This window comes from Podarcis filfolensis (genome assembly GCF_964270895.1).
Source record: "Podarcis filfolensis genome assembly, chromosome: 9".
Lineage (NCBI taxonomy): Eukaryota > Metazoa > Chordata > Lepidosauria > Squamata > Lacertidae > Podarcis > Podarcis filfolensis.
Genome location: NC_139610.1, coordinates 39,134,184 through 39,157,331, shown reverse-complemented (window position 1 = coordinate 39,157,331; position 23,148 = coordinate 39,134,184). Strand labels below are relative to the sequence as shown.

General features: G+C 42.0%; 1 protein-coding gene across 8 annotated transcripts in view; it reads right to left on the bottom strand.

Annotated features, from left to right (window-relative positions):
* GATB (glutamyl-tRNA amidotransferase subunit B) overlaps window positions 1-22,806 on the bottom strand; it is a 64,012-nt gene extending 41,206 nt beyond the window's left edge. For 6 of the 8 annotated variants that reach the window (XR_014552154.1, XR_014552155.1, XR_014552156.1 and 3 more), the window contains exons 1-8: window positions 22,596-22,783; window positions 19,743-19,893; window positions 12,152-12,265; window positions 9,481-9,679; window positions 8,202-8,324; window positions 3,473-3,586; window positions 1,060-1,144; window positions 121-165 (exon numbers count right to left, since the gene is read on the bottom strand). Coding sequence is in view for 1 of the 8 variants with exons in the window: in XM_083631207.1 (XP_083487333.1) it covers window positions 121-165; window positions 1,060-1,144; window positions 3,473-3,586; window positions 8,202-8,324; window positions 9,481-9,679; window positions 12,152-12,265; window positions 19,743-19,893; window positions 22,596-22,747 (983 nt within the window). In the remaining 7 variants the exon portion in view is untranslated. Of the gene's footprint in view, window positions 1-120; window positions 166-1,059; window positions 1,145-3,472; window positions 3,587-8,201; window positions 8,325-9,480; window positions 9,680-12,151; window positions 12,266-19,742; window positions 19,894-22,595 lie in introns of all 8 variants that reach the window. The other 2 variants (XR_014552153.1, XM_083631207.1) reach the window with 1 other exon arrangement.
* Between the last annotated feature and the right edge of the window lie 342 nt (window positions 22,807-23,148).

Below are 23,148 nucleotides of genomic sequence, written 5' to 3'. Positions count from 1 at the left end.
CGAGGAATCACTCTGTGAGGTAATGACCATCACCAATGACTTGTCAAGTCTGAGGAAGCCAAAAGGGAATCACAACTTACAATGAAGAGCTTCCTTCAGAAACAATCTAAAGATAATTACCGATAGTCTTGTTTTCCTTCTTTGTCTCTCATTGCTATGGTGCGCCTAAAAAAATAAGGACAAAAAGTTAGGTTGGTTGACTGGTGCCGACAGTGAGGAATCCCCTCCTGCAGCCAACCTAGCTGAATGCTCCTTGGCAAGTGGGGTTCACTGACATTTTAAGCTTCAAATTTGTCCTTTGCAGCTTCATGGTTACCTGATGTCAGGTGTGGGGGCAGGTGGCCATGGTTTGGAAAAACAGCCTGCTGGATCTAATTTGGCCATAGGCCAGAGGTTCCTCGTGGCCACCCCAACAGATAGTTTGGCATTTACTTGTACTCTTAGCAATTTAAATGCTTATCTCCTGAACAGGCAGCCCTGTTTAGGGAAGCTTTTAATGTTTAATAGACTATTGTATTTTAATATTCTGTTGGAAGCCTCCCAGATTGGCTGGGGAAACCCAGCCAGATGGGCAGGGTATAAATAATAAATTATTATTATTATTATTATTATTATTATTATTATTATTATTATTCTGCCGACTTCAGCGTCTTTACATGGGAATCTTCCCACTCACAGAGGCATAATCACATGATTATTTCAGTATGTAACAGGTAGCAGGGGGAGGGGGGAAGAAACCTAGGCGCTTTGGTGGTTGTATGCCAAGTCCATCCTCTGTAGAATTTGACTTTCAGCATTTAAACACAAAAAGGAGAATGTGTAGAAAACCAAAACTACAAATATGGCAGAAAGCCAGATTGCCACAGGCAAGAACCATCACACAGAATTTCAAAGTACTTTCCTCATAGCTACCACATGTCCAGTGGCTGTATGAAGAGGCCATGGGTCCATAATTCAAAATGATTTTGTTTAGGAAAAAAGCATCAGATATGTTCAGGAAGGCTCTGTGGCTAATAATGCTGCCTTCAATCCCCACCAATGGTAGAATGAAAAACTTACCCACGTTTAAAGTCAAAGGCTCTGGTTTCATTCAAAATAGTTCCTCCATTCTCCAGCTCTTCAATTTGCCTTTGTATTTCATAGTCTTAACAAAACAAATAAATTAAGCTTAGTTGTGATGCAGCTTTGCCTATTTTAAATTTTCAAACCGGGGGGGAGGGGGGAGACACACACTTTAAAACGCTTATCAATGCCAAAGTAAGCCTAATGGAAATATTAGAGAATCACAAATAAACTGAATTGCTTTCTGACATTTAATTTATACCGTTTTTGGAAGGCATAAATTTTCAACACAATCCCATTCCAAAACACCCTGAAGTCATACAGCTGAAACAGTCATTCTTTCATACAGAATAAGACTGACTGCACACTTTTATCTCCACCTTATTCAAAAGGGCCTTTGTTGGACTAATTTCTTTTGGAGATCAAGAGCAAGTTCTGTGTTTTTTGACTCACCCTGAGATGCAAAATAACCCGCATATACAGAAATATAATAAAGCTGCTTTACTCCAAGTGAAACCACTGGTCCACCTGGCAGTGACAATCCAGGATTAAACTAGAGTCCTTCTTGTTCTCCCTGGAGAGGCCACAGACCTGACCTTTATGTATGCAAAGGATGCACTCTACCACTGAGCTACAGCCCTTCCTCTAATATATAGTGGCACTCATAAATCTTGACTGAGTCCTGGAAGACATGCTTCCCCACCTGGCCTGGGAGGGTGCGGCTCTGACTGACTCCAGCTACAAAAGCTTAGGCTGCTGAAGAGACTCTTGGACTGAGTAATTGTTTAGGGGGTTTTGTTGTGGGGGGTTGTTGCTGTTATATTACCATTTTTGAGTCTTTGTTTCAGAACTTACTATCATTTATGTGGAAACTGAGCAATTTGGTAGTGTACTTTTTGATGTTTTATTGATTCTTTATGACTATAGCACATCAAAGTGCAAGTAGATAAATAGGTACCACTCCGGCGGGAAGGTAAACGGCGTTTCCGTGTGCTGCTCTGGTTCGTCAGAAGCAGCTTAGTCATGCTGGCTACATGACCCGGAAGCTGTACGCTGGCTCCCTCGGCCAATAAAGCGAGATGAGCGCCACAACCCCAGAGTTGGTCACGACTGGACCTAATGGTCAGGGGTTCCTTTACCTTTACCTTATGACTATTTTTGTTACGTTTTGTGATTATGGTTTTTCCCCTATGTTGTAAGTGGCCCTGAGCATGGTTCTATCTATGGAAAGGCAGCATACAAACAAAATGATGTACAGTGGAACCTCAGGTTGCGTATGTAACCCGTGACGGAGGCACGTCCTCAATCAGCAGCGTTCGTAACCTGTAGCGTCGCGTCTGCGCACGCTCGTGACGCGATTTGGCGCATCTGCACATGCGCGAGCAGCAAAACCCAGAAGTAACCCTTTCCGGTACTTCCGGGTTTCCCACAGTCCGCAACCTGAAAACATGTAACCCGAAGCATTTGTAACCCGAGGTACCACTGTATGTATATCCCTGGATTGTAGGGGGTTCAACTAGACAATATTCAGGCTCCCTCCCATGTTTCCCTTTCTCTATTCTGAGCCCAATAATTCTCTTGCATAGAAACATAGCAGCATCCGCCTCTTCATGTGACAATCACATTGCAGATGCACATTCTCTGTGGCTCATATACTTCCCCCCACAACCACCACACTGCATCTCTTGTGTCATCTAAGAGAATGTGGCCGTGCTACTATGGAACTAAAACTGTCATGGGCTAAACAGCAAGCCATTACATTTTGCTTTCTTTGTTGCAGAGGAGGCCCTGCTAAGAAAAACCCACCAATCAACTGCCAGCCAAGAAATTATACTTTCCCTGTATTATAACACCACATTTCATGCATGTGCGCACACCTAATGGGCTAACATGCAATATAAGGTAATAACTTAAAACAAGGAAAACAGAATTAAGAAGAACAAATTAAACCAGCATGCTTGCATTTCAGCCAATTAAGTACCGTTTAAGTAGTTTGCAGGCACCTGGTCCTATTGATTACAGAAGTGATGGTACAAGCAGCCATTCCAAACAAGGAAGGCAGCAAAGAAGTTATGTTCCCAGTCAAGGTCTCCTCCCCCAAAGGCTCGTTCCAATCACTATATTTCTAGACCATCTGTGGCCAGGGGCAAAAGCTACACCCCAGTCACACAAAAGCCAAAGGTTTCTACACACAGAAACCGCTATTAACGCAAAACATTATTACAGTTCACAATGATGGATTTCAGCTAGGCTAAAAACATCAAAACAATGCATGCAACTTAGAGGTAGCAGGTTTGTATATATTATTAACATAACCTGCCCAGTAACAGAAACTGATGTGGTTTTTTTCTGGCATGGGATTCCAAACTCCCTGTCCAGATTTTCATTTGGGAGGAAGTGCTTCACTTACCTATGGCCTTGGCAAGAAATCGGGCACTGTTGATATTCTTCACTTCAGTCCTCACTCCAAGACGTTCTCCAGGGCGATGCACGGATACATTGGCATCTACTCTCAGTTGACCCTCTAAAGAGATATCAGCAGTAGAATGAGATTTCATCAAATGGAATTAATCCCACATTATCTGCAAGTACAGGGCTTCCAATAAAAGTTTGGGACAGGGACATGGATTAGCTGTCCCTGAAGAGAATCAAAGGGCCATTTCTTCCTTCATGCCTGCATCTTTCTACACCTGAAGATCTAACAAGAAGGGATTGACGGTTCTGTCAGCGGCAACACACACACACACACTGGAATCTCTTCTAGAGATTTGTCCCAAGTCGACATTTCTTAGCTGTGAACCAAGCACATGGACACCCCTCTCAAGATAGCAGATGCATACATCTTAAGACACAGAAGCAATTGAGAGAATACCCAACCGTTTCAGAAATCAAATGGAATGAAGCTCTTACATCATTTCCAAGCTTCTAGACTCATTTTGAATAGACTTCAAGTCATTGCTTCAGAGCTATATGGGATTTGTGCAGCCATAGTCTATTTTTTTATATAAAAAATAGAGGACATGCCCCCCATTAAGGTTTTGTAGCTCAGATACAAATTCCTGGCAAGACTACATAGCACAGAGAACTGCGGCACAACATTTGGAATCTACTGTGCAAACTTTGTGCAATGTGACACCTCCTTTAATCAGACTTTGTTTCTTGAGGTTTTAACCAAACTAATAGTTGTACACGAAGGTCCTTTGATGATCCTCCCTAGGAAGAGAAGAGAAATCTGACCAAAGTCCCTAACGGCAAGCAGTGAAACCACAAAACGTCAAGACAGAATATGGCTTTTGTCTAGTATGAAACTATCATTTGAGGAGTTCACATGGCTCTGTCACAAAGCCAATTACTGCTCAGGGCAGATTTACTGAAGTGTCCTTGAAAATTTACGCCTCAAGGACAGGTGTCAGAAACCTGTTTTTGCCTTCCCTGCAAGGAACTGTAATCTTTGCCACAAATACAATTTCGAAGCCTTCCCAGCTGCCAAAAAGTGTCATACATATAGCCCTGTAGAAAGTGATGCAGAGGGCAATCTCCTGCTAAAGAGAAAGCTGGGGTAGAAACACCACAACAGCCTTTTCGAGTTATTATTCTTTGCTTTTCCACATCCTTTTAAAAACAGGTATCTAACAATCTGGCAACCAATATAACACCCTCCCCAATAAATGCCATCCCGCTAAATGACACAGAACACACACTTTTGCATCTTCCTTCTTATCAACACTTAAGTTAATGCCCTTTAAAGTGAAGCAAATATTGGATATTTACACAATGCAGTAAACAGCACAGGAATTGCATTTGTAAAGGATAAAAACTGATTGTCCAGCCAGAGCTAAGTCTTCTCAAGGGCACTTTCCAAAGACACAAGTGCTCCCATTCTATATTTTTGTGAAGAACACTAGGCAAGGAAAAGTGCTGGAGGACAGCGGCCTTCCATTTAAGGTGTTCTCACAAAGCACATGTACATGGATGCAGTGTTTTTTTCTTTAAAAATGTTTAGGGGGTACTCTCATTTTGACTCAAGAAAATCACAATTTTATAGTTCACATTGTAAATACAGTAAATGGAAAAAAGTACAAATATTCACAAAATGTTTAGGGGCATGCGTGCCCCTGTGTCCCCCCAGGGGAAAAAAACACTGCATGGATGCAAGGAAATCTCATTGCCAGAATGATGGATGACTGCATGCTGCTGGTTTAGTTGTGGGTATGGATCTGTTTCTCCTCTGATCAACAGCTTCTGGCATACGTCACACATGACGATTTTTACATTATAGTAAAGTATGTATACTGTAAGTGTGAAGTATGAAAAAGCATGAATACAACAAACTTGTGTTTGCAAGCACGTCTATCAAACAAGCACATTTGTCAGAGAGCTAGACTGCTCAAGAAACTGATTGGCTCAATAAATTGATTGGCTAATTTATGAATAAAAGAAGATATGAAGTTTCACCTAGCTCAGTATTGTCCACTCAACATAGTTTCAGGCAGGCCTATCTGGAGATGTTCTTGAGCCAACACATACAGGAGCTCCTCGATAGGCTTGTTAATGTGAAAAGGGTTCCCTCAAGACAGAAGGCCTGAACATCACTGACTGAAGCCATTGGACCTCTTGCTTATATTGAGAGCTCTATACACAACCAATTCTGTGGTTGCGTATGTATTTCACAAGCGCAGGAACCCAAACACAGCACCAACCAAGCAAACAAAAAAATCTGCATCTTGTCCTTGAGACACATTTCATACTCCTATGATTCTACAAAATATCTATATGTAAGTAAAGGTAAAGGTAAAGGGACCCCTGACCATTAGGTCCAGTCGTGACCGACTCTGGGGTTGCAGCGCTCATCTCGCTTTATTGGCCAAGGGAGCCGGCGTACAGCTTCCGGGTCATGTGGCCAGCATGACTAAGCCGCTTCTGGCGAACCAGAGCAGCACACAGAAATGCCGTTTACCTTCCCGCCGGAGCGGTACCTATTTATCTACTTGCACTTCGTGCTTTTGAACTGCTAGGTTGGCAGGAGCTATATGTAAGTACATTTCCCCAAATCCTGAGGACTAGAAATATTTCTCTTTTAAAAAAAGGCAAATATTGTCAGATATTCTATGCCTAGGACCAAATTCCACCGAGCAATAATGAAACTGCAGAGTAACAGAAACTCTGCCTGCATTCCCTAAGACTTGAAATTGTATTTGTATTGAGTGGAAGTGAATCTCTACTACCTGTTCCCTTGGCCCACAGCTCATTTGTAGTTCTGATATGTCCTTTATCACAATGCTCTTTCTGGATTAAGTGTCCATTAAGCAATTGCATGTTCTTAGACTCCTAGCTGCAGATGAACTACTTATTGCTTACCCTTTGACAGGTCATACCTTCACTTTCATTTTTAGTTGACTTCAAAGTCCCACTCTTGTAGGTAGCAACCATGTGCTCAATCTACTCCTGGAGACTCTCCTAGACCCAAGGGCACGGCATGGCAATCAGACAGCTAGCATCTCCCCCCCAAATGCCTTCACCTTTTCCGATTATCTTGCAATGAAGTCATGTACCTGATCTAGGCACACTGCAGGTACTTGCTACTGAAAGGATGGATGTTGAATTCAGCCTTTGTCTCCACACTCAATTGGGAGATAGATAAGGCAGGAAGGGGCAAACTTATCCTCAATGAGAAATAGCTCAGATAATACAAAAGCAGCCTCTGTATCACTGGCTGAAAAATGAATGTGGCTGAATCTGATAAGACTGCAGGAAAAAAATACCACTAGCAGACAGAGGAGCAAATGGTGCAAGCCCCACAAGAATTTCACAGCCAAAAATCCACCATTGGAAAAAAGGGATGCAAATTAATGTGCATTCCTTGAAAATTATATCTTAAGGAATATGCTCCATGTCAAGGCTTATGGGTGCTTGGTACTTCAGTTAAGTGTTGAAAATAAAAAAAGAAGCCATCACAAAGAATACCTAAAAAGATGCCTTGGGCACCATTCAATACAAAAGCAGGAAACAAATGGAAACAAATAAATAATAAAAAAGGATAAAAATCAATGATACCTCTTCCAGGTAAGGCTGCTTTCCTGAAAAAGTTCTTAGAAGCAACTGACACCATCAGCAGCAGGAACTATTGCAACTGTAAGCAGAGGAATTGGTGTTGGGGAAGGCAGCAGACAGCAATGGAAACCTCAAGTAAACTGACAAGGAGTGGCAGACGCCATCATCCACTCCATGCCCCTCTGAGGGTTTATTTGGAAGGCAGCTGCCCTATTTAAGTGGCTACAATTTTTCTCTGCTGATGATTTCTGAACAGGAGGGGCAGAAATAAGCAAAGCTGCTGTCCACTGTTCAAAAGCACAGAGCCCACAGCAGACAGTGTGTTTCCTCCTAAATAATTATTGCTGCTTTCAGCAACTGTGAGGCTGCATGCAAAGACGAGAGTATGAAGGAAAGGGGGAGGTGACAAGATGCACACAATATAATGAGGAATTGAGTATGAGTGTGCTTCTTCATGCACTCCACTATAAGTAGTTTGTGGGGACCTTGATCTAGAATGAATTCTGATGTGCTGGACGAATCCTAACATGCAATTGGTATATGTACACACACGCATATACCCTACCATGTTAAGTGTTTGATATCAAACATCCCCTTCTACCCCCATCGCTTGATCCTCCCTCCAAACCCTGCCAGGATTGCTCCCACATAGCTGAGGTGAGCCCAGAGATTAATAGTCGGGTTGCAACTGCAGTTGTTCCAAAGATTCTGCATCACAGCATCACTTGGAAGGAAGGCAAGCAGGCAGGCAAGGGGAGGGGGGAGGGAGAAGCAGCACAGAAGCCATCAGTCATTCCCTTCCTGCTAAGATTTATTATGTAAAATTTAGAAAGGCCTAGGAGTACAAAAGAATCTGAGCTGAAGATGAGGCAGCTGGGCCCCTCTTAGGCACCAGAGGCGCAAGTGACCTTAATTCAGAATCAGAAGATTTTGACGAAGGAAAAAAGAAACCAAAACACAACACGGCACCGCAACAATACCGAACGATAAGCAGCTGGAAGGCAAAGTAAGTAAGATGCCGTGAAAGTGCCTTTGTGAGAGGAAAATTACAGCTGAGGAATGATAAACATGCCCTCCTAGGTCTCTACCTGCCATGTTTGCTTGGCTGCTCCCAAGAGCCTGCAGGATAAGCTGAAGCTCTCTCACTGCTGCAGCCGCCTCTTCCCCACAGCACATGTCGGGCTCCATGACAACCTCCATGAGGCCAACTCCTACCAGAGACAGACAAGAAATTCTGAGCAGCAGCTTTTGATCTCATGTAAACAGTTCAGACATTAAAAAAGAAGAGCCCACGTGAAAAGTGCTTAAGCTTTTGTGTCAGGAGAAACTGGTAATCATTTATTATTTAATCACTGTCAAAACGCTTGGATCTGCAGAACCGGCACAAGAACGCTCATTTCCCTCTATCACCAAGAGAAAAAACGAGGTCCAACATTTTTCAAGGGGAAAGCAGACAGCTCAAAAGCAGTGTTGAGTTGATTTAATATTTGTATCCCGCTTTTCCAGCAACAAAATGTTGAGCACAAAGAGGCTCGCAATAATCGCAGTAGCATTAAAAAAACAAACAAACATTGCAATCACTATAACATCAAACACATTGGCATATAAAAGCAAATGACGAGAACAAATTCATCAAGTAATAAAATTCAACAATGTCATAGCAACCCATAGTATTGCCAAGACACTTCCTAATTTGGGCTAGGAGAAGGTTCAGAGACAGCAATTCCTCTCTATTGTGTTTGGCAATTTATAAAAAAAAAAAATCAGGCCTGGCAGCACAGGCCACTGAAAAACAGAATTGGCAGCAAGACCCAGCAGGTGGAAGGTGCTTAAACTTTCCCCAACAAACCTCAATCTTTCCCCTACACAAAATAGTAAGCATGTATGTGTGGGCTGAGATGTTATGGTTCAGCATCTAGGCCATATTGTGCCACACTCAATATATTGTATCAATCCGTCGTCTCACACTTTTCCATTCAGTTCATGTCTAAATCCACATTCTTCCATTCACACTCCTGGCTGGAAGAACCTGGGCTTGAAGAACAGCTCTCTCTGTGTGTGCCTGAGCATGTATGAAGGATCCAGATTCACCTTTCACCTTAGAAAATGGCAAACACAACTATCATCCAGAGTCCCATCCCTGGATTTACTGCCAGACATGCAGACCAGCTGTAAGAAAGGCATTCTCTTGATGCCTTGATCAAGCCAGCCTTTCAGTTTGTGTTTGTGTTTGTGTTTGTGTGTGTAGAACAACTTGCATCAGGAGGTAACACTGACAGCCTCAGACAGAAGCACAGAATGCTGCTGCCTTTTTCCTTTTAAAAAATATAAATAATAGTTACATAGACAAAAGAGTATCAAACCTACCTGCCCTGTTCAAATCCACAAGGGTCTGGCTCCTTAAATCATCATGAAGACTCTTTCCACTGTCTTGCTCCAACTGTATCTGCTTGATCCTCACACTCCTGGTTACCATTTCATTCTGGTTTTTCCCCATGCGCAGAATGTATGACAAGTTCCCATTCACAGCAATGGGAAGCCGTTGCTGAGTGATCTGATAGCCAGCCTGCATTTAAAATTGTAGCAATCAACAATTTTAAAATGGTCGTATATCAACTTTATATTCCAATAGATGGCCCTTTTCTCTAAGCAATTATTAACAACAAATTCATGCAATACACATTAAAGACTCAGTGTAATCTTTCCCCTTTGCTTTCCCCTCCACCATTCCCCATTAAAATGATTACTTTTTAAACCTAACAGATGACAAGTGACAAGAAGAAACAGGCATTCCATTTTCTATCTGAAGCCCCATTTTTCATATTCAACCGTCCAAAGATCTCCAAAGTAGCATTTATCTTATCTACATGTGTAATAAAACTATGAATCTCATTACAGGCTCTGATAATGCTAGCTTACGGCAGTTTTGCATGAGAAAAACAACCTTGGGGAGTAGGATTGAACTGGCTGACAGAAGGGTCAAGTATCCTCTCCCGCCTGCTATCTCTCCCCTTCACACAAGTCACACCCTGTGTTAGTGTTCTACTGCATTTCCCCCTCATAACAAACTGGGCATTGTGCACTTAACACACTGTATGGCGAGGGAAAAGGGACAGACTGCATGTGTTTTGAGCTAACAAAATGTGACTTCTATTGTTTTGTTACAGTGTAATAATACTTTATTATCCTTTTGTGTGTCATATGTGATTGTACTGAATATAGATTGTGGGGCTAAATTATAGGGAGCCCTGGCTAAAATTAAGGCTTGTGTGTGTGAACCTCAAAGGGAAACTCCAAACCCTAATGAATGGCTGGACAGTTCTTCTATTTCAAGTTGAACCACAAGCAGAATCCCTTTTAAAATGCTCAAAAAATAACAAACAGAATAGGCAGTCAACCTCTCTTTAATCAACACCCAGAATGGAATTTTGTTGTTTATTTTCATATGGTCTTTGTATACGGTACCATGAACACACTTTCAAATTCCCACTCACATATAGACTTGCAACAGTCAAAGTAGACAATCATGGATCCCCCACCCACTTGTTAAGGTTTAAGAGGAACCACGTGGCTTCCCGCCCCCATTGTTCTTATACTAAAAACCACTTGTGGTCTCTGCATGTGCATACTGCACCTCTTCCCAGTGGAGCCCTCATCAGCCTCAGGACCAGTAGTTCTGAGAAAACAGCATAGCAAGGAAGGCTAAACACCTTTTCCCCAGCTCCACAACCCTTCCCCATGGCAGATTTTATACTTTTAAAAAGGCCAGGTGATTTGATTAGAGATCTCCCACATCATGTTTAGTTTAGCCTAGGTGACTTTTGGCAACCTCTATCTCTTAATCTAATCTACCCTGAAAGGTTTTTATACAGGTGTAGAAGTCAACAATGACAGCAACTTATTAGGGGGGTTTCTTACTAAGGAGATACTCCCTCCCTGCCATTGCATCCCATCCCCAGAATATGGGGCAGGGGTGGGGAACCTATTCTGGCCAAATTTGCCAAGTAGGTGAGGCCAACCACTTGTCAATCACCTCACCTTATAGTGATATCAGGTGATGCTGCCCTCTGAATACCATATTGGTGGGACTTTCAAACAGTCCTTAGTAAACAATCCACACTGCTTGCAGGAATGTTTACAAAGGGCTTTCAAAGAGCCCTTGTGCTGTTCCTTCAAGCTTCCACAAAATGGAGGTTTGAAGGCGCACTGCAGTGCACATATCCAAACTGCTTCTTCAAATGAATGCATGATATTAGGTGGGTCATGGCTTCCCCAAAATGGCCAGGTGGGCACAGGCTGGCTGGAGGTTCTCCACTCCTGATGCAGGGATTTTCTGCAGAGAGCAGAAAAAACTATCGTGGATCTTTAGCATTACAATTGTGGCTTCAAGGAAAAACAAAGGCCCCTATTTAAATTTTAAAACGATAAATCCTGACTGTTTGATGAATTTGAATGGACGGGTTTCACTTTAGAACTGAGCTTTGCCTCATTACGTTTGAAAAAGCAAGTCTGGTCCTAATATAAGCGTCATCTGTAATATCAGCAGGTAGTACTGCATGATTTTTTAAAGTCTTCTTCATTTGCTTTTGCGATCAGCGACATGTAAAAAGAGGATGTTGCATTTCAGATCCTTTAAAGTAACGAGAACCAACGCCTGTGATGTCTCCAGGACCATAATGCAGATTTGTAATACATTCGTTTCAAACGCAAAGATCAATATCAGACTGTTTGTCTTAACCCTAACAGACAATTAGAGGGAATAGAGGAAGTCTGGCCCTAGCAGCGCCTTCTCTCAATTTAATTATCCAAAGCCATTGGAAACATGAGGCGCAGGACTGCAGTCAGCAATCAGGACAATCACCTTCAATCAGAAAGAGACTGGCTACAGCTGCCTATTCATCAGGGCTCAGTGCTTGGATGGGCAAAACAGTGGCAGAGAACAAAAAACCATCTCTTCTCCCAGCCTGTTTTCCCCATCAGTTCTCCAGGCTTGCCCCTCTTCCGATTTGCTGAGGGACAAAGCTCAATACATACTCACAGGCAGATCTGCATAGAAATAGTGTTTCCTGTCAAACAAGGACTTCTTGTTTATGGTGCAGTTCAGCGCAAGGCCCGTCATCACTGCGGCTTCTACACATCTCCTGTTGAGAACCTAAAGAAACATGACAGATGACTTCACTCAGATACCCAGTATGAAACAAATGCCTCTCCCACACACTGCCTTTTAAACAGCGCACATTCCACTTTGCTTGCCTTCAAGAAGCATTATCTGTCTTTTTCGTGCGTGGGAAGCTCAGCCTCAGCAGCAAGACGCTGGAGCCTTATGCAAAAGAGTATCTTCCCATGCCAGAGTGAGTGGAGTGGAAGCTGCTGCTCAGGGATAGAAACATGCTTTGAACATATGGCACATCTCAGGTTTAAGGTTTTGGTTCCCACCCTTGCCAGCTACAGATGTAAGTGAAAAACAGGCAAGGGTCAACTCACAGGAAGGGGTTCCTATAGTGCTACAGCAAAGCTCAGGTGCTTCAGAAGGCAATTGAGGACCAGAGCAACATGGGACATCTTTCCAGGCATTCTCTTTGTGTTATTTGGATTTGAAAGACCAAGGAAAAGTGTGGATACACAGAGGGTAAGCAGCAAGCAAGCATAATTTTTGATACTGCACAAAATCATTTCTGATCGCAGGGCACAGATAAGCCTCACAACATGCAATAAATAAAAGTGAAATCCAGCGTCGAAACCTAGGTCATAACCACACCATATATTTAAAGCAGTTTTATCAAGCACGGTTTCCTTCAAAGAATACTGTGAAGTGTAGCTGTTAAGGGTGCTGGGAACTGTAGCTCTGTGAAGGGCCTCCTGACAACTCTCAGCACCCTTGAAGTACAGTTTCCGGGATTCTTGGAGGGAAGCCATGACTGTTAAAGTCATATAACAGTGCTTTCAGTGTATGTTGTGGGCATGGCCCTACTCTCCATTCTCATGCCAAGGGATGCCAATTTATTTATGTGCCAACTCCCCTTCCAGATCTTCAGGATTTGGAGTGGAAGGGGAGGGGGACACTCAGACTGACTATTTGATAACGCTCAAAGTCAGATTTCCAAAATTCTTCTAATATAAGGACATGGGTATTTATTTGTTCAGGCCAGGTTAATACAGCTTTAAGTCAGGCGTGGAGAACCTGCAGCCCTCCAGATGTTGTTGCGCTCCAATTCTGTTGTCGGCCCCAGCCAACATGGTCAATGGTCCAACGCTGTTGCCGTTGTATCCGGAGGGCCATAAGTTCTCCATCCTTCCCTTAAATTAAATGGAAAGAAATCACCAAGCTTCCTTTAATATGGAGCTTCAAAGTGTGCCTATTGTCACCGATTTCAAATGGCAGCTGAACTGCCATTATTCTGTGCTCCATCATAGTATAACTGTCTGGAATAGCAAGATGAAGAAATTATTGCTGTTCTGCAAGGAACTTCCTCCACTTCAAACATTTTCTTTCCTCCTCCCCTCTGCCATGGCTTTCTTCGTGGAGGATGTAATGCCCGTGCTTTCTAGGACAGGAGCGTCAACGTGCAGAAATGTAAGAAGCTGTGTTGTATTTAGTCAGAGCATTGGTCCATATAATAAAATAATGTCTACACTCACTGGCAGTGGTTCTTTGGGGTTTTAGACTTTCGCAGCCGTACCCAGTGGCACCGAATATTGAACCTGGGATTTTCTGCATATGCAAAGCAGATGCTCTACCATTGAGCAATGGCCCTTTCCAAACAAAAAGCCAGTCTGTAAATAGGATGCACAGTTCCAAATCTTTCCTGAGATATATACTACTTGGCTATGATATGTGTCAAGTCTTAGTCCCCTGCCCCAAGGAATTCAATGATTTGGCTTTAGAATTAACTCAGTCCTAGAAGCAAGGTCTGTATAGTTAAAGCTATGGTTTCCCCAGTAGGGATATATGGAAGTGAGAGCTGGACCATAAAGAAGGCTGATCACTGAAGAATTGATGCTTTTGAATTATGGTGCTGGAGGAGACTCTTGAGAGTCCCATGGACTGCAAGAAGATCAAACCTATCCATTCTTAAGGAAATCAGCCCTGAGTGCTCACTGGAAGGACAGATCCTGAAGCTGAGGCTCCAATACTTTGGCCACCTCATGAGAAGAGAAGACTCCCTGGAAAAGACCCTGATGTTGGGAAAGATGGAGGGCACAAGGAGAAGGGGATGACAGAGGACGAGATTGTTGGACAGTGTTCTTGAAGCTACAAGCATGAGTTTCACCAAACTACGGGAGGCAGTGGAAGACGGGAGTTCCTGGAGTGCTCTTGTCCATGGGGTCATGAAGAGTCGGACATGACTAAATGACTAAACAATAACAGAAGAAACCCAAAATCTGAATCTAGTAAGGTAATGAGATACATACACTTGAAGGAAAGATGGCATATAACAAACAAAAAACAAACAAACAAAAAACTAGGATGCTGTTAAACCTTTTGTGTAACTGGTATGCCTTCTTGGGTGTTCGCTATACATTTGAGAAAACTGTTGAGCCTAAAATAAAAATGCGTAAAATACAGCAGAAATGTTTAAAGAGCAGCAGAACGGGATCCAATTAGTCCTGACTTGTAGACCAAAATGAGAGATTGCCAACACTGTTGAAGTATTAAATTGTTTTAGTGTCAAAATAATAGTTTCCTATGCAGGAAGTGATTCTGGTGTCAGTTGTAAATTTTCTCTTCTACAAAATAAAAGAATATCCATAATTGTCTCTCTCCTGGCATTTTACATTGGTTTTTAACTGTTCAGCTATCTTAAGTATCTGCATGAAACTGGAGCCTTTCTTTTTGCCACTTGGGTTTCATTACTGCTCTATTTAAAAGTATTTCTAGAGTTTTAAAGAGTAAAACTTATGTAGAACTTAGCAGAAAGCTTCTGACCACTTGTGTGGGTTTCAGTGAAAACAGTGCTTCCACACCAACAGCACACAACCCTGGGAACCATGATTTATTAATTTGGGGGGAAGTAAGCAGTAAAAGGTATGTAAACAATATGTCTGCTAGTGGCACAAGCAAGCACATTTGGGCAGCTGCTATACTGATCCTACAAGAAAAGAAGGACAACAATATGCAATTGTTTATACACGTGTGTGTTTAGGATAGGCCAGTGGGTTATTCTGGCAATGTAGCTTAATGCCAAATGAGTGTGTTTGTGTATCTGTGGAGAGGAGAGGAGAGGAGATCTTTAATTCCAAACTGGATGAACTTCCAATTTGGGATTCCCAAAATCCATGGTTTTACAGAAAAAAACTAAAACACCAAAAAAAAAGGAAACTTAAATCTAATATAGATGTTTAGGAGCTATTACAAGTTTATTGATTCACTAATCTACCACAACTGTGTTGTTAGAAAGCAGCTCTTGCATAATAAAGCCCTCAAATATTGGCGTTTGTGGAAAAGAGAAATTCAATAAAGGCAGTCCTGCATTAAAAGCGCAAATTGGAAAAAGAGATGTTCTCAGTGCTAATCATCAATGTGCATGTATTGGTTTAGTTCAGTGAATGGGCTGGATCCTTCTTCCAGATAAATAACCCATCACATTCAATCCCTTGCTACCTCAAATGAGGTGCCATTAATAATTACATAAGGGATTTGCCAAAGTTAATAATGAACTGTGCTCTTTATTTTTTATTCTGCCAATGCAAAACTAATTTAAGACAGATCAAAGAAATATTTAGATACTGTAGTACAGAATAATGAAGACCACAAAAAATCCCTTTGCAGACACAAGACCTTTTCCAGTAAACAAAATGATTCTTCCTCAACGTTCAGCTGTAGACATCATTCCCCAGGTGACAGATTAATCTAAATTAATTAACTATTGATATGGAACTTCAGGTTCAAAATAATTAAGCTCTACACTCTCCTGGTTTAACTTTTCCCCAGCTATAAAAAATGTTGGCACACAACTAGGATTGCAAAAGTCTCAGTGTTGACCTCATTTGGCACCTACTGAAGTTGAAATCAATATAAAATTCATAGTAACCAAGCGAGTAGATTTAAGCTGGCTAAATATTATACACCCATTTCATGAAAGACCCTGCTTGCTACTTCAAGCAGGAACATCAAATTCATGGCACGAATGACCAAACTCTCCATCCAGCAAATGCCCAGTGGCCATATGCAATTTTTAAAAAGCAAAACAGCCAACTTGGTAAAAGTGTAGCCAAACAAGGGATTAATTTCATGGTATAGCGAAATTCAAGCTGGAGACACCCCAATCTGTAGCGCTCTCTCAAGAAATGCACTGTGCCAGCTTTAAAACTAGGATTTCAGAAATATTTTTAATGCGGAATGTTAGTGGGATGGTGAGGTGGTAATTAGGAATTGTTTCCTTGCAGGTTTTAGGAAGAGTACACCAGTGAACTCCAGAGAGCCACACAGGGGCCATTTGCCTCTTTGAAAGAGCCCAAAGTGTAAGGCCATCTTCCCTAACTGGATGCAAGCCCCAACCCTATGCAGCCAACTTTGTGTGCATCAGGTGTCGTCAGTGTACCATTGCTACTAATGCCCAACCAGTGGGCATATATCTCTGTGTGAGCTGTATGACTTTTTGGGAGATTTGTAGCTAAACATATGGGCTGCCCTTCTGGCAAAAATGCCTCCCAAGACAACCACCCATATAAAGTAAAACATAACATAACATTAAAGGCATTAAAATCACTTAAAACAATCCCTTCTTGTGCGTCCTCGAGTTCTCCATTTTGTTTCAGTCTGTCTGAGAGTACAATGAAGTTCAAAGCAGAAGAGATGCATGATGTATGTTCTCTCACCACCCACCTCTCCTATGGGGATAATAGCTTTGAATGAGTGATCTAGATTAGGACAATGATGCAGGTAAAGTGTTAAATCTCACCTTTCCCAGCATCAGTCTCAATTGCCTCTCCTGCATGACTGCTTTTAATGCCCACCTCCCCAAAAGTCCTCCCCACAGATGATTAGTTAGAAGATCTCCTGGTGTCTGTTTTCCAACCTTCAACAGTGCTGGGAAACATGTTGTTTGAATCTGCTATAAGAAAGTTTGGCAATTACTGCATAAATATAAACAGTCTTGTGTTTAAAACTACCGAAATTTTCATATGCAACTAAAGTATCTAAAGGACTACTTCTTCCATCTGTTAACTTTAAAGCAGACAGAATTTTAAGCCTAAAACAGATGCCAAATCACATCTGGAATAATACTCCATTAACTAAATTGTGCAACCATTAAGATGTTCATGCACACTAAAGTACCCTGTTAAAACGAGGAAGGTACCATTACTCTTGCCTAAAACCGTAAAATAAAATAAAACCTATGAAGCAGTAATACTAATAAATAAAAATAGAATTCCGTATCACATTCTGGCACTCGAGTACTAACATTTTTAAATATCCACTTTCAACTTATCTACCAAAAACTGTAAAGGAAAATATATTTTTTTCTTTCGCTCTCATTGCACAGATAAAAGCCTCTGCTGGAGGTGAACAAGAGCAGATCACGAATTTTTCATTAGGTTAGCCATCAAGCTGACTACTAATCAGGAGCTCTTATCTCAAAGGAAGCCTGTTTCAGCTTAGGCTCAAGATTTCTCACTAGGGAACAACTGTAAAAGGAACAACCATTTCTACTTAAAATGTACAGAAATCCAGAAGAATATGGCAAGATGCATGCAGGCTGCCCTCACACATATTCCATGTGTGCTTAGGGACAATCTTCACACGTAACTTTATTTTGCTTTATTTATTTATCTAGGCACTTCTAAGGTGTTGTGTGTTTATATTTATCAGGGTTAACCCTCCCAAGGTAGCTCACAACATACAACTTTATTGTAAAAGAATGGTATAGACACAGCAAAAATACACTGTACCACAACACGCTCTCATTTTTGCCTGATGTTGGCTATTCTGATGGACAACAGCTCTACAACACTTCAGATGGGGTGTTCCTCAGTCATAACCCAGGATCTGTTACAAGACACATCAAGAGCTGCATCCAGGAATTTTTGTTTGTATAGCACGGGCTCCGTTACAAATAAAAAATAGCAGAAAGGTCATATTTGCTTCCCACAAGAGGTTCAACTACATTTAACTGTCATACACGTACAACAGAACCATCAATGGGTTTTATCCATTTATGCCCTTAGTGGAAAATGATACCAATTTCTTGCCAATCCCTCCTACTTACTGCAGCCCTCTCTGCTGTATCCCATTCTGAGTTCAACTATCATTAACAACTAGAAGGGAGAGAACAGTTGGCTTAATTGGGTTAGGAGGAGACAGCTGAAGATGGGGGTGTCCCAACTTACGTGAATGGAAGCGCTTTATGCAAAGCCAAAAGGCACCACTGGATACCACCCAGTAGGTTTAAGGCTTTTTCTTCATGCATACTTAGTCTGTCCAAAATAAGGAATATAACAATACTACACTATGCTGAAAGCTGATTGGCCACACCTAGCAGTATCTCTCTTCACATGCAACCTGTTCAATATCCAATAATCTCATTGCAGCAGATGCCAGTCTCTTGTTGAGGGACATGCCTCAGCAGTGCAGCACATGTTTTATATGCAAAAGGTCCCAAGTTCAACTCCCAGCATCTCCAGTGAGGACTGGGGGAAAGTAGGCCAAGTAGACAATGGTGAGCTAGCTGGCCCAATGGTCTGACTTGGTGTAAGGCAGTTTCCTATGTTTCTATACAGATAAACACAAGCAGAGGTAATCTTACTGCATCCCACCAAAGAACCTATGCTGGAACACTAAAAGGCCAGAACCTAATATTGCGTTTTAAAGTAAGTCAATAATTTCAAACTGCTTGGCCAAATACTGTAGTTTGGTTAGGAAATCAGTCAGGAAGGCTCACAATCTTCCAGGGACTTGCAGGGATAGGTCAAGTAGTAGTTGTTTCGAAGTAAGCATTCAGATGGCAAACTACACAATGCTCATGTTGCAGATTGCTATGGCAGCAGGGAAACACTACCTTGCCATAAAAGGCTAGTAGTGTTTAAAGCTGAAGGAAAATCAGAGCCTGATGTGGAGTCAGTGGCTCTACCAAGTCCAGAGAACCAAACCCATATTACTTTCCCTGTTGTAGCAGGAGAAACAAAGGAACAATCTCTATTAAGTCTTGGGGGTGCATGTGAGCCAGCTGTAAGGACAGTTGTCTTTTTTGTTGTTATTAAGCTTCTTATAAGTACATGTAACATGGATGGTGCTCTGTTAAATAATGTTGATTTATTTGAAGTGGTTATATTTGTATCCTGCTTTTCAGACAAATATTGTATGCTAAACCAGCTCATAGTAATATTAAAAAAAAGAAAGTGAGTCAAGAGGCACTGCCCTCTAGTTTACAAATTTAAAAAGGCAAGATTACACAAAAAGGAATCAATGTGGAGGGAAAAGGTAGAGGGAAATTAAGTGGCAGTTGCAAGCTGCTTGTTCCTTCTTAGACAGAAGTGTTTCAACCATCTGTATCCCTTTTAAACATTATGACTCTTAATAATTTTAAAAATCTGAAGAATTAATGGTGGCTGCCTGTTCCTGTTTGATAAGACAGGCTTTGTTGTTGCTGAAAATTCAATACTAATATAAGCATTCAATTCAAACTTACAGGTAGAGTTCCAGGTAGAGAAGCATCAAAAAAAGATACTAAGGAGTTAGGTGCTGCTGCAAACTGGACTTGTGAACCAGAGAAAAGCTTTGAGTTGGAGCAGATCTGTGCATGAATTTCCAGGCCTACCACTGCTGCCCAGGGAACATTCCTAAAAGAAAGTCAAAAGAAATATTCACTAGCTGGGTTGATGCAATTCAAATTTCTAAAACAGCTGGGGTGTGGTGTGGTGGAGAATACAAATGTCAAAAGTATCAGAGTTCAACAGTATGCTGGAGCACACTACAAGCCCACAACTGCTGTATAATGAACACTGAAAGATGTTGTGAAATGTTTTCATAAACAGCTGAAAATTGTACAAAAAGCAGCATGTTAGAAGGCAAAAAGAAACCCACATCCTGAAAGCCTTACATTGATTTAAAGTGCATTTCAGAAGTTAATTTTATCCAGAAAGGGTTTGTTGGACAGGTATCCAATTTTGTACCCAGTGGAGATTTTGAAATAGAAAATAAATATTAATTGATATCCTTCTATGTATGAGAAATCTCCAACAGACAGGTGGCATATTCAATTATGCATATGCTGTCAGATGGTCACTTTCAAGCTGGGAAAGGTGGGTCTACAGAGCACTATTAGTACTGGATTAGCATAAACATCAGTAGTCTGGCAATAGAGAAATCATCTTTTCAACTCAAGAGATGGTTCTCTGAACAGGAAGAACAAGCACCTTCCTATCTGCTGAAAAGTAATTGCAGCTCTCACATCCATAATCTTTATATGAGCAAGAGAACAGTCACCTTTACTGCCTGAACCGCTTGACAGGTTCTGGAAGTAATTATCTGGACTTGTACAAAGAAAAGACACAAATATCATATTTCACTGGTGAAGTCAAGCTTACGCCGTAGCTATGACAGAAGTACTTAGATCAAGATGGGAGATTAGGAAAGCAGAAAAGCTCTAAGCAAATACATCAAATATAGTGCTTCTTTCAAACATTAAAACACTTAAAAAAACCCAACCAAGACCAAAGTTCTGTTTCTCTATAATGAAATTATTCAAACAAAGTGAGCTTCCCATTCTCATCTCATTTATTATGAAAAGTAATTAGGAGTTATTGTTAAATATTGTTTTAAGTTACTATTCTGCTTAAATTCAAAACATATCGGTGGGGGAAAAGGATGCAAAAGATATATATCTGGGTGGGGTACCTGTGGCCCTGCAGGTGTTAACCGGATTCTCACTCCCATCATCCCTGACTACTGACCAGGCTGGCTCAGATTTATAGGTGCTGAAATCCAACAATAGCTGGAGGGCCACAGGTTCCCCATCCCTGAGATATTTATTCAACGGAACTTCACAGAATAAGTTATGGAACAACATGCATTTAGAAAACATTAGAACTAAAATGGCATATTTTGCCACAAAGGTTACACAGGGGTCTGCAAACTTTTCCAGCAGGGGGCCGGTCCACTGTCCCTCAGACCTTGTGGGGGGCCGGACTATATTTTGAAAAAAAATAATGAATGAATTCCTATGCCCCACAAATAACCCAGAGATGTATTTTAAATAAAAGGACACATACTACCCATGTAAAAACACGCTGATTCCCGGACCGTCTGTGGGCCAGATTTAGAAGGCGCTTGGGCTGGATTCGGGGCCCGGGCCTTAGTTTGCCTACCCATGGGTTACGGGTTGGGGTGGGAATCCCAAATTGTACCTTCTGTAAAAGAGCACCATGATCTTGGCATGATGTCTGTCTTAGTGTAATTTCCAGAGGGATAGCCATGCTTGTGGTTTCTACTGCAACACCAGCTAAGACTCTCATGGCACTTTGAAGACCAACAAATTTATTGTTTTATTAGCTTTTGTGGACTGGAGTTGACTTTATTGACTGAATGATACTCTGGTGACACATCTGATGAAGTAAACTCTAGTCCACAAAAAAACTGGTGCCTATATTTTAATCTTTAAATATGCCACAAGACTCTTTGTTGTATTGTAGATAGCTTAAAAACCACAGCAAGCTGATTTTAATGAAACAGTTTCTCATGTGTGCTTGAAACTGCAATTTAAAGGCTGTTCCAAACATGCCGTTTATTATGCAGTTATAGGAAAAGAAGGCAGTGTAGATGTGCAGACATCATAATCCAATGTGCACATACTGTATATTTATTTTTTGTGATGCATGCATTGGAACATAGGAAGCTTCCTTACACTGAATCGGACAATTAGTCCATCTAGGTCAGTTCTAATTTCATTAATTGGTAGTGGTCCTCTAGGGTTTCTAATGGGGTATTCCCAGTCCTTCCTGGAGACCTGAAGCCAATACCTTCTGCATGCAAAGCAGATGTTCTACCATTGAGTTAAGAACCGTCTCCTGTATGCCAGGTGCTGCACATTTTGCCCTCCACAAGCTTGTGCCACTGGTAAAAGGAACACTTGCACTTTTTAAAAACCCATAGTATTGGGTTTTTTAAAATGGGTAAGAAATGTATACTTTTTGACACGGTCCTCAATCTATTTGTATAAACCTTCATTTTATTTTAAACTTTGAGAAACAAGCGTTTTTTGTGTGGAGCAGTGGGTGAGGGGAGGCCAGGGATTGCGGTTTGTTAGTTACCTTATTCTACTACCGCTCCTATCCAGACCTTTGCGACAGTCAGATTAAAAATTGCTCTGCGTCGTGAAATGGGGAAAAAAAATAGAACAGGGGAGGCTGACAAAAACGCAGAATATCACCCTAGGGAGACGAACTGCATGAAGCACAAATAAACATTGCAAGGGATGGAAGCGAGAATATGCGGCAGGAGTCCTTTCTCTACCCAGCCCGGTTACTACTCCTCCCTGTCGTACCGTTTCTGCTTCTCTGTCATCTCTTTCGCACTCCGGCAGAGCGCGCTAGCGGCCACCGGACCCTCCGGGCCGCGCAGTTCGGCGACATTCCCGACGCTGCGATGCCCAGCCCCGAGCCAAACCCGGCAGCGCCGCAGCACGGGCGCCGCCATTTTGCTCGGAGTTTGTGAGGCGTCAGGTGACCCACCTCCTCTTGCGGCGCCTCCTGGGAAATGCAGTCCCGACCGCGCACGGACTAGAGGAAACGAAGGGAAGCAAAAAAGCATTTCCCGTGGTGCACCGCGACGAAACCCTTCTAAGTCCAATGGGGAGAGTAGCACGGAGAGAGGGCGAGCTGATCTGTTTCAGCCGTTCCTGCCGGTGGATATAGGCCGATGGTTCACGCTCCCTCTGGTGGCAGGTGGGCGGGGGGGGGGGGTGTGTGTGAAAAAGTAGGTGCCTGTGGTCTGGCATCAAAAGGAACCTAGGGCAGTACAGTATGCTGTAGAGTAGTCTGCCTGTTCCACTGGTTCACCTCTCTCTCTCTCTCTGTACCCAGTTCACGTACAGAATC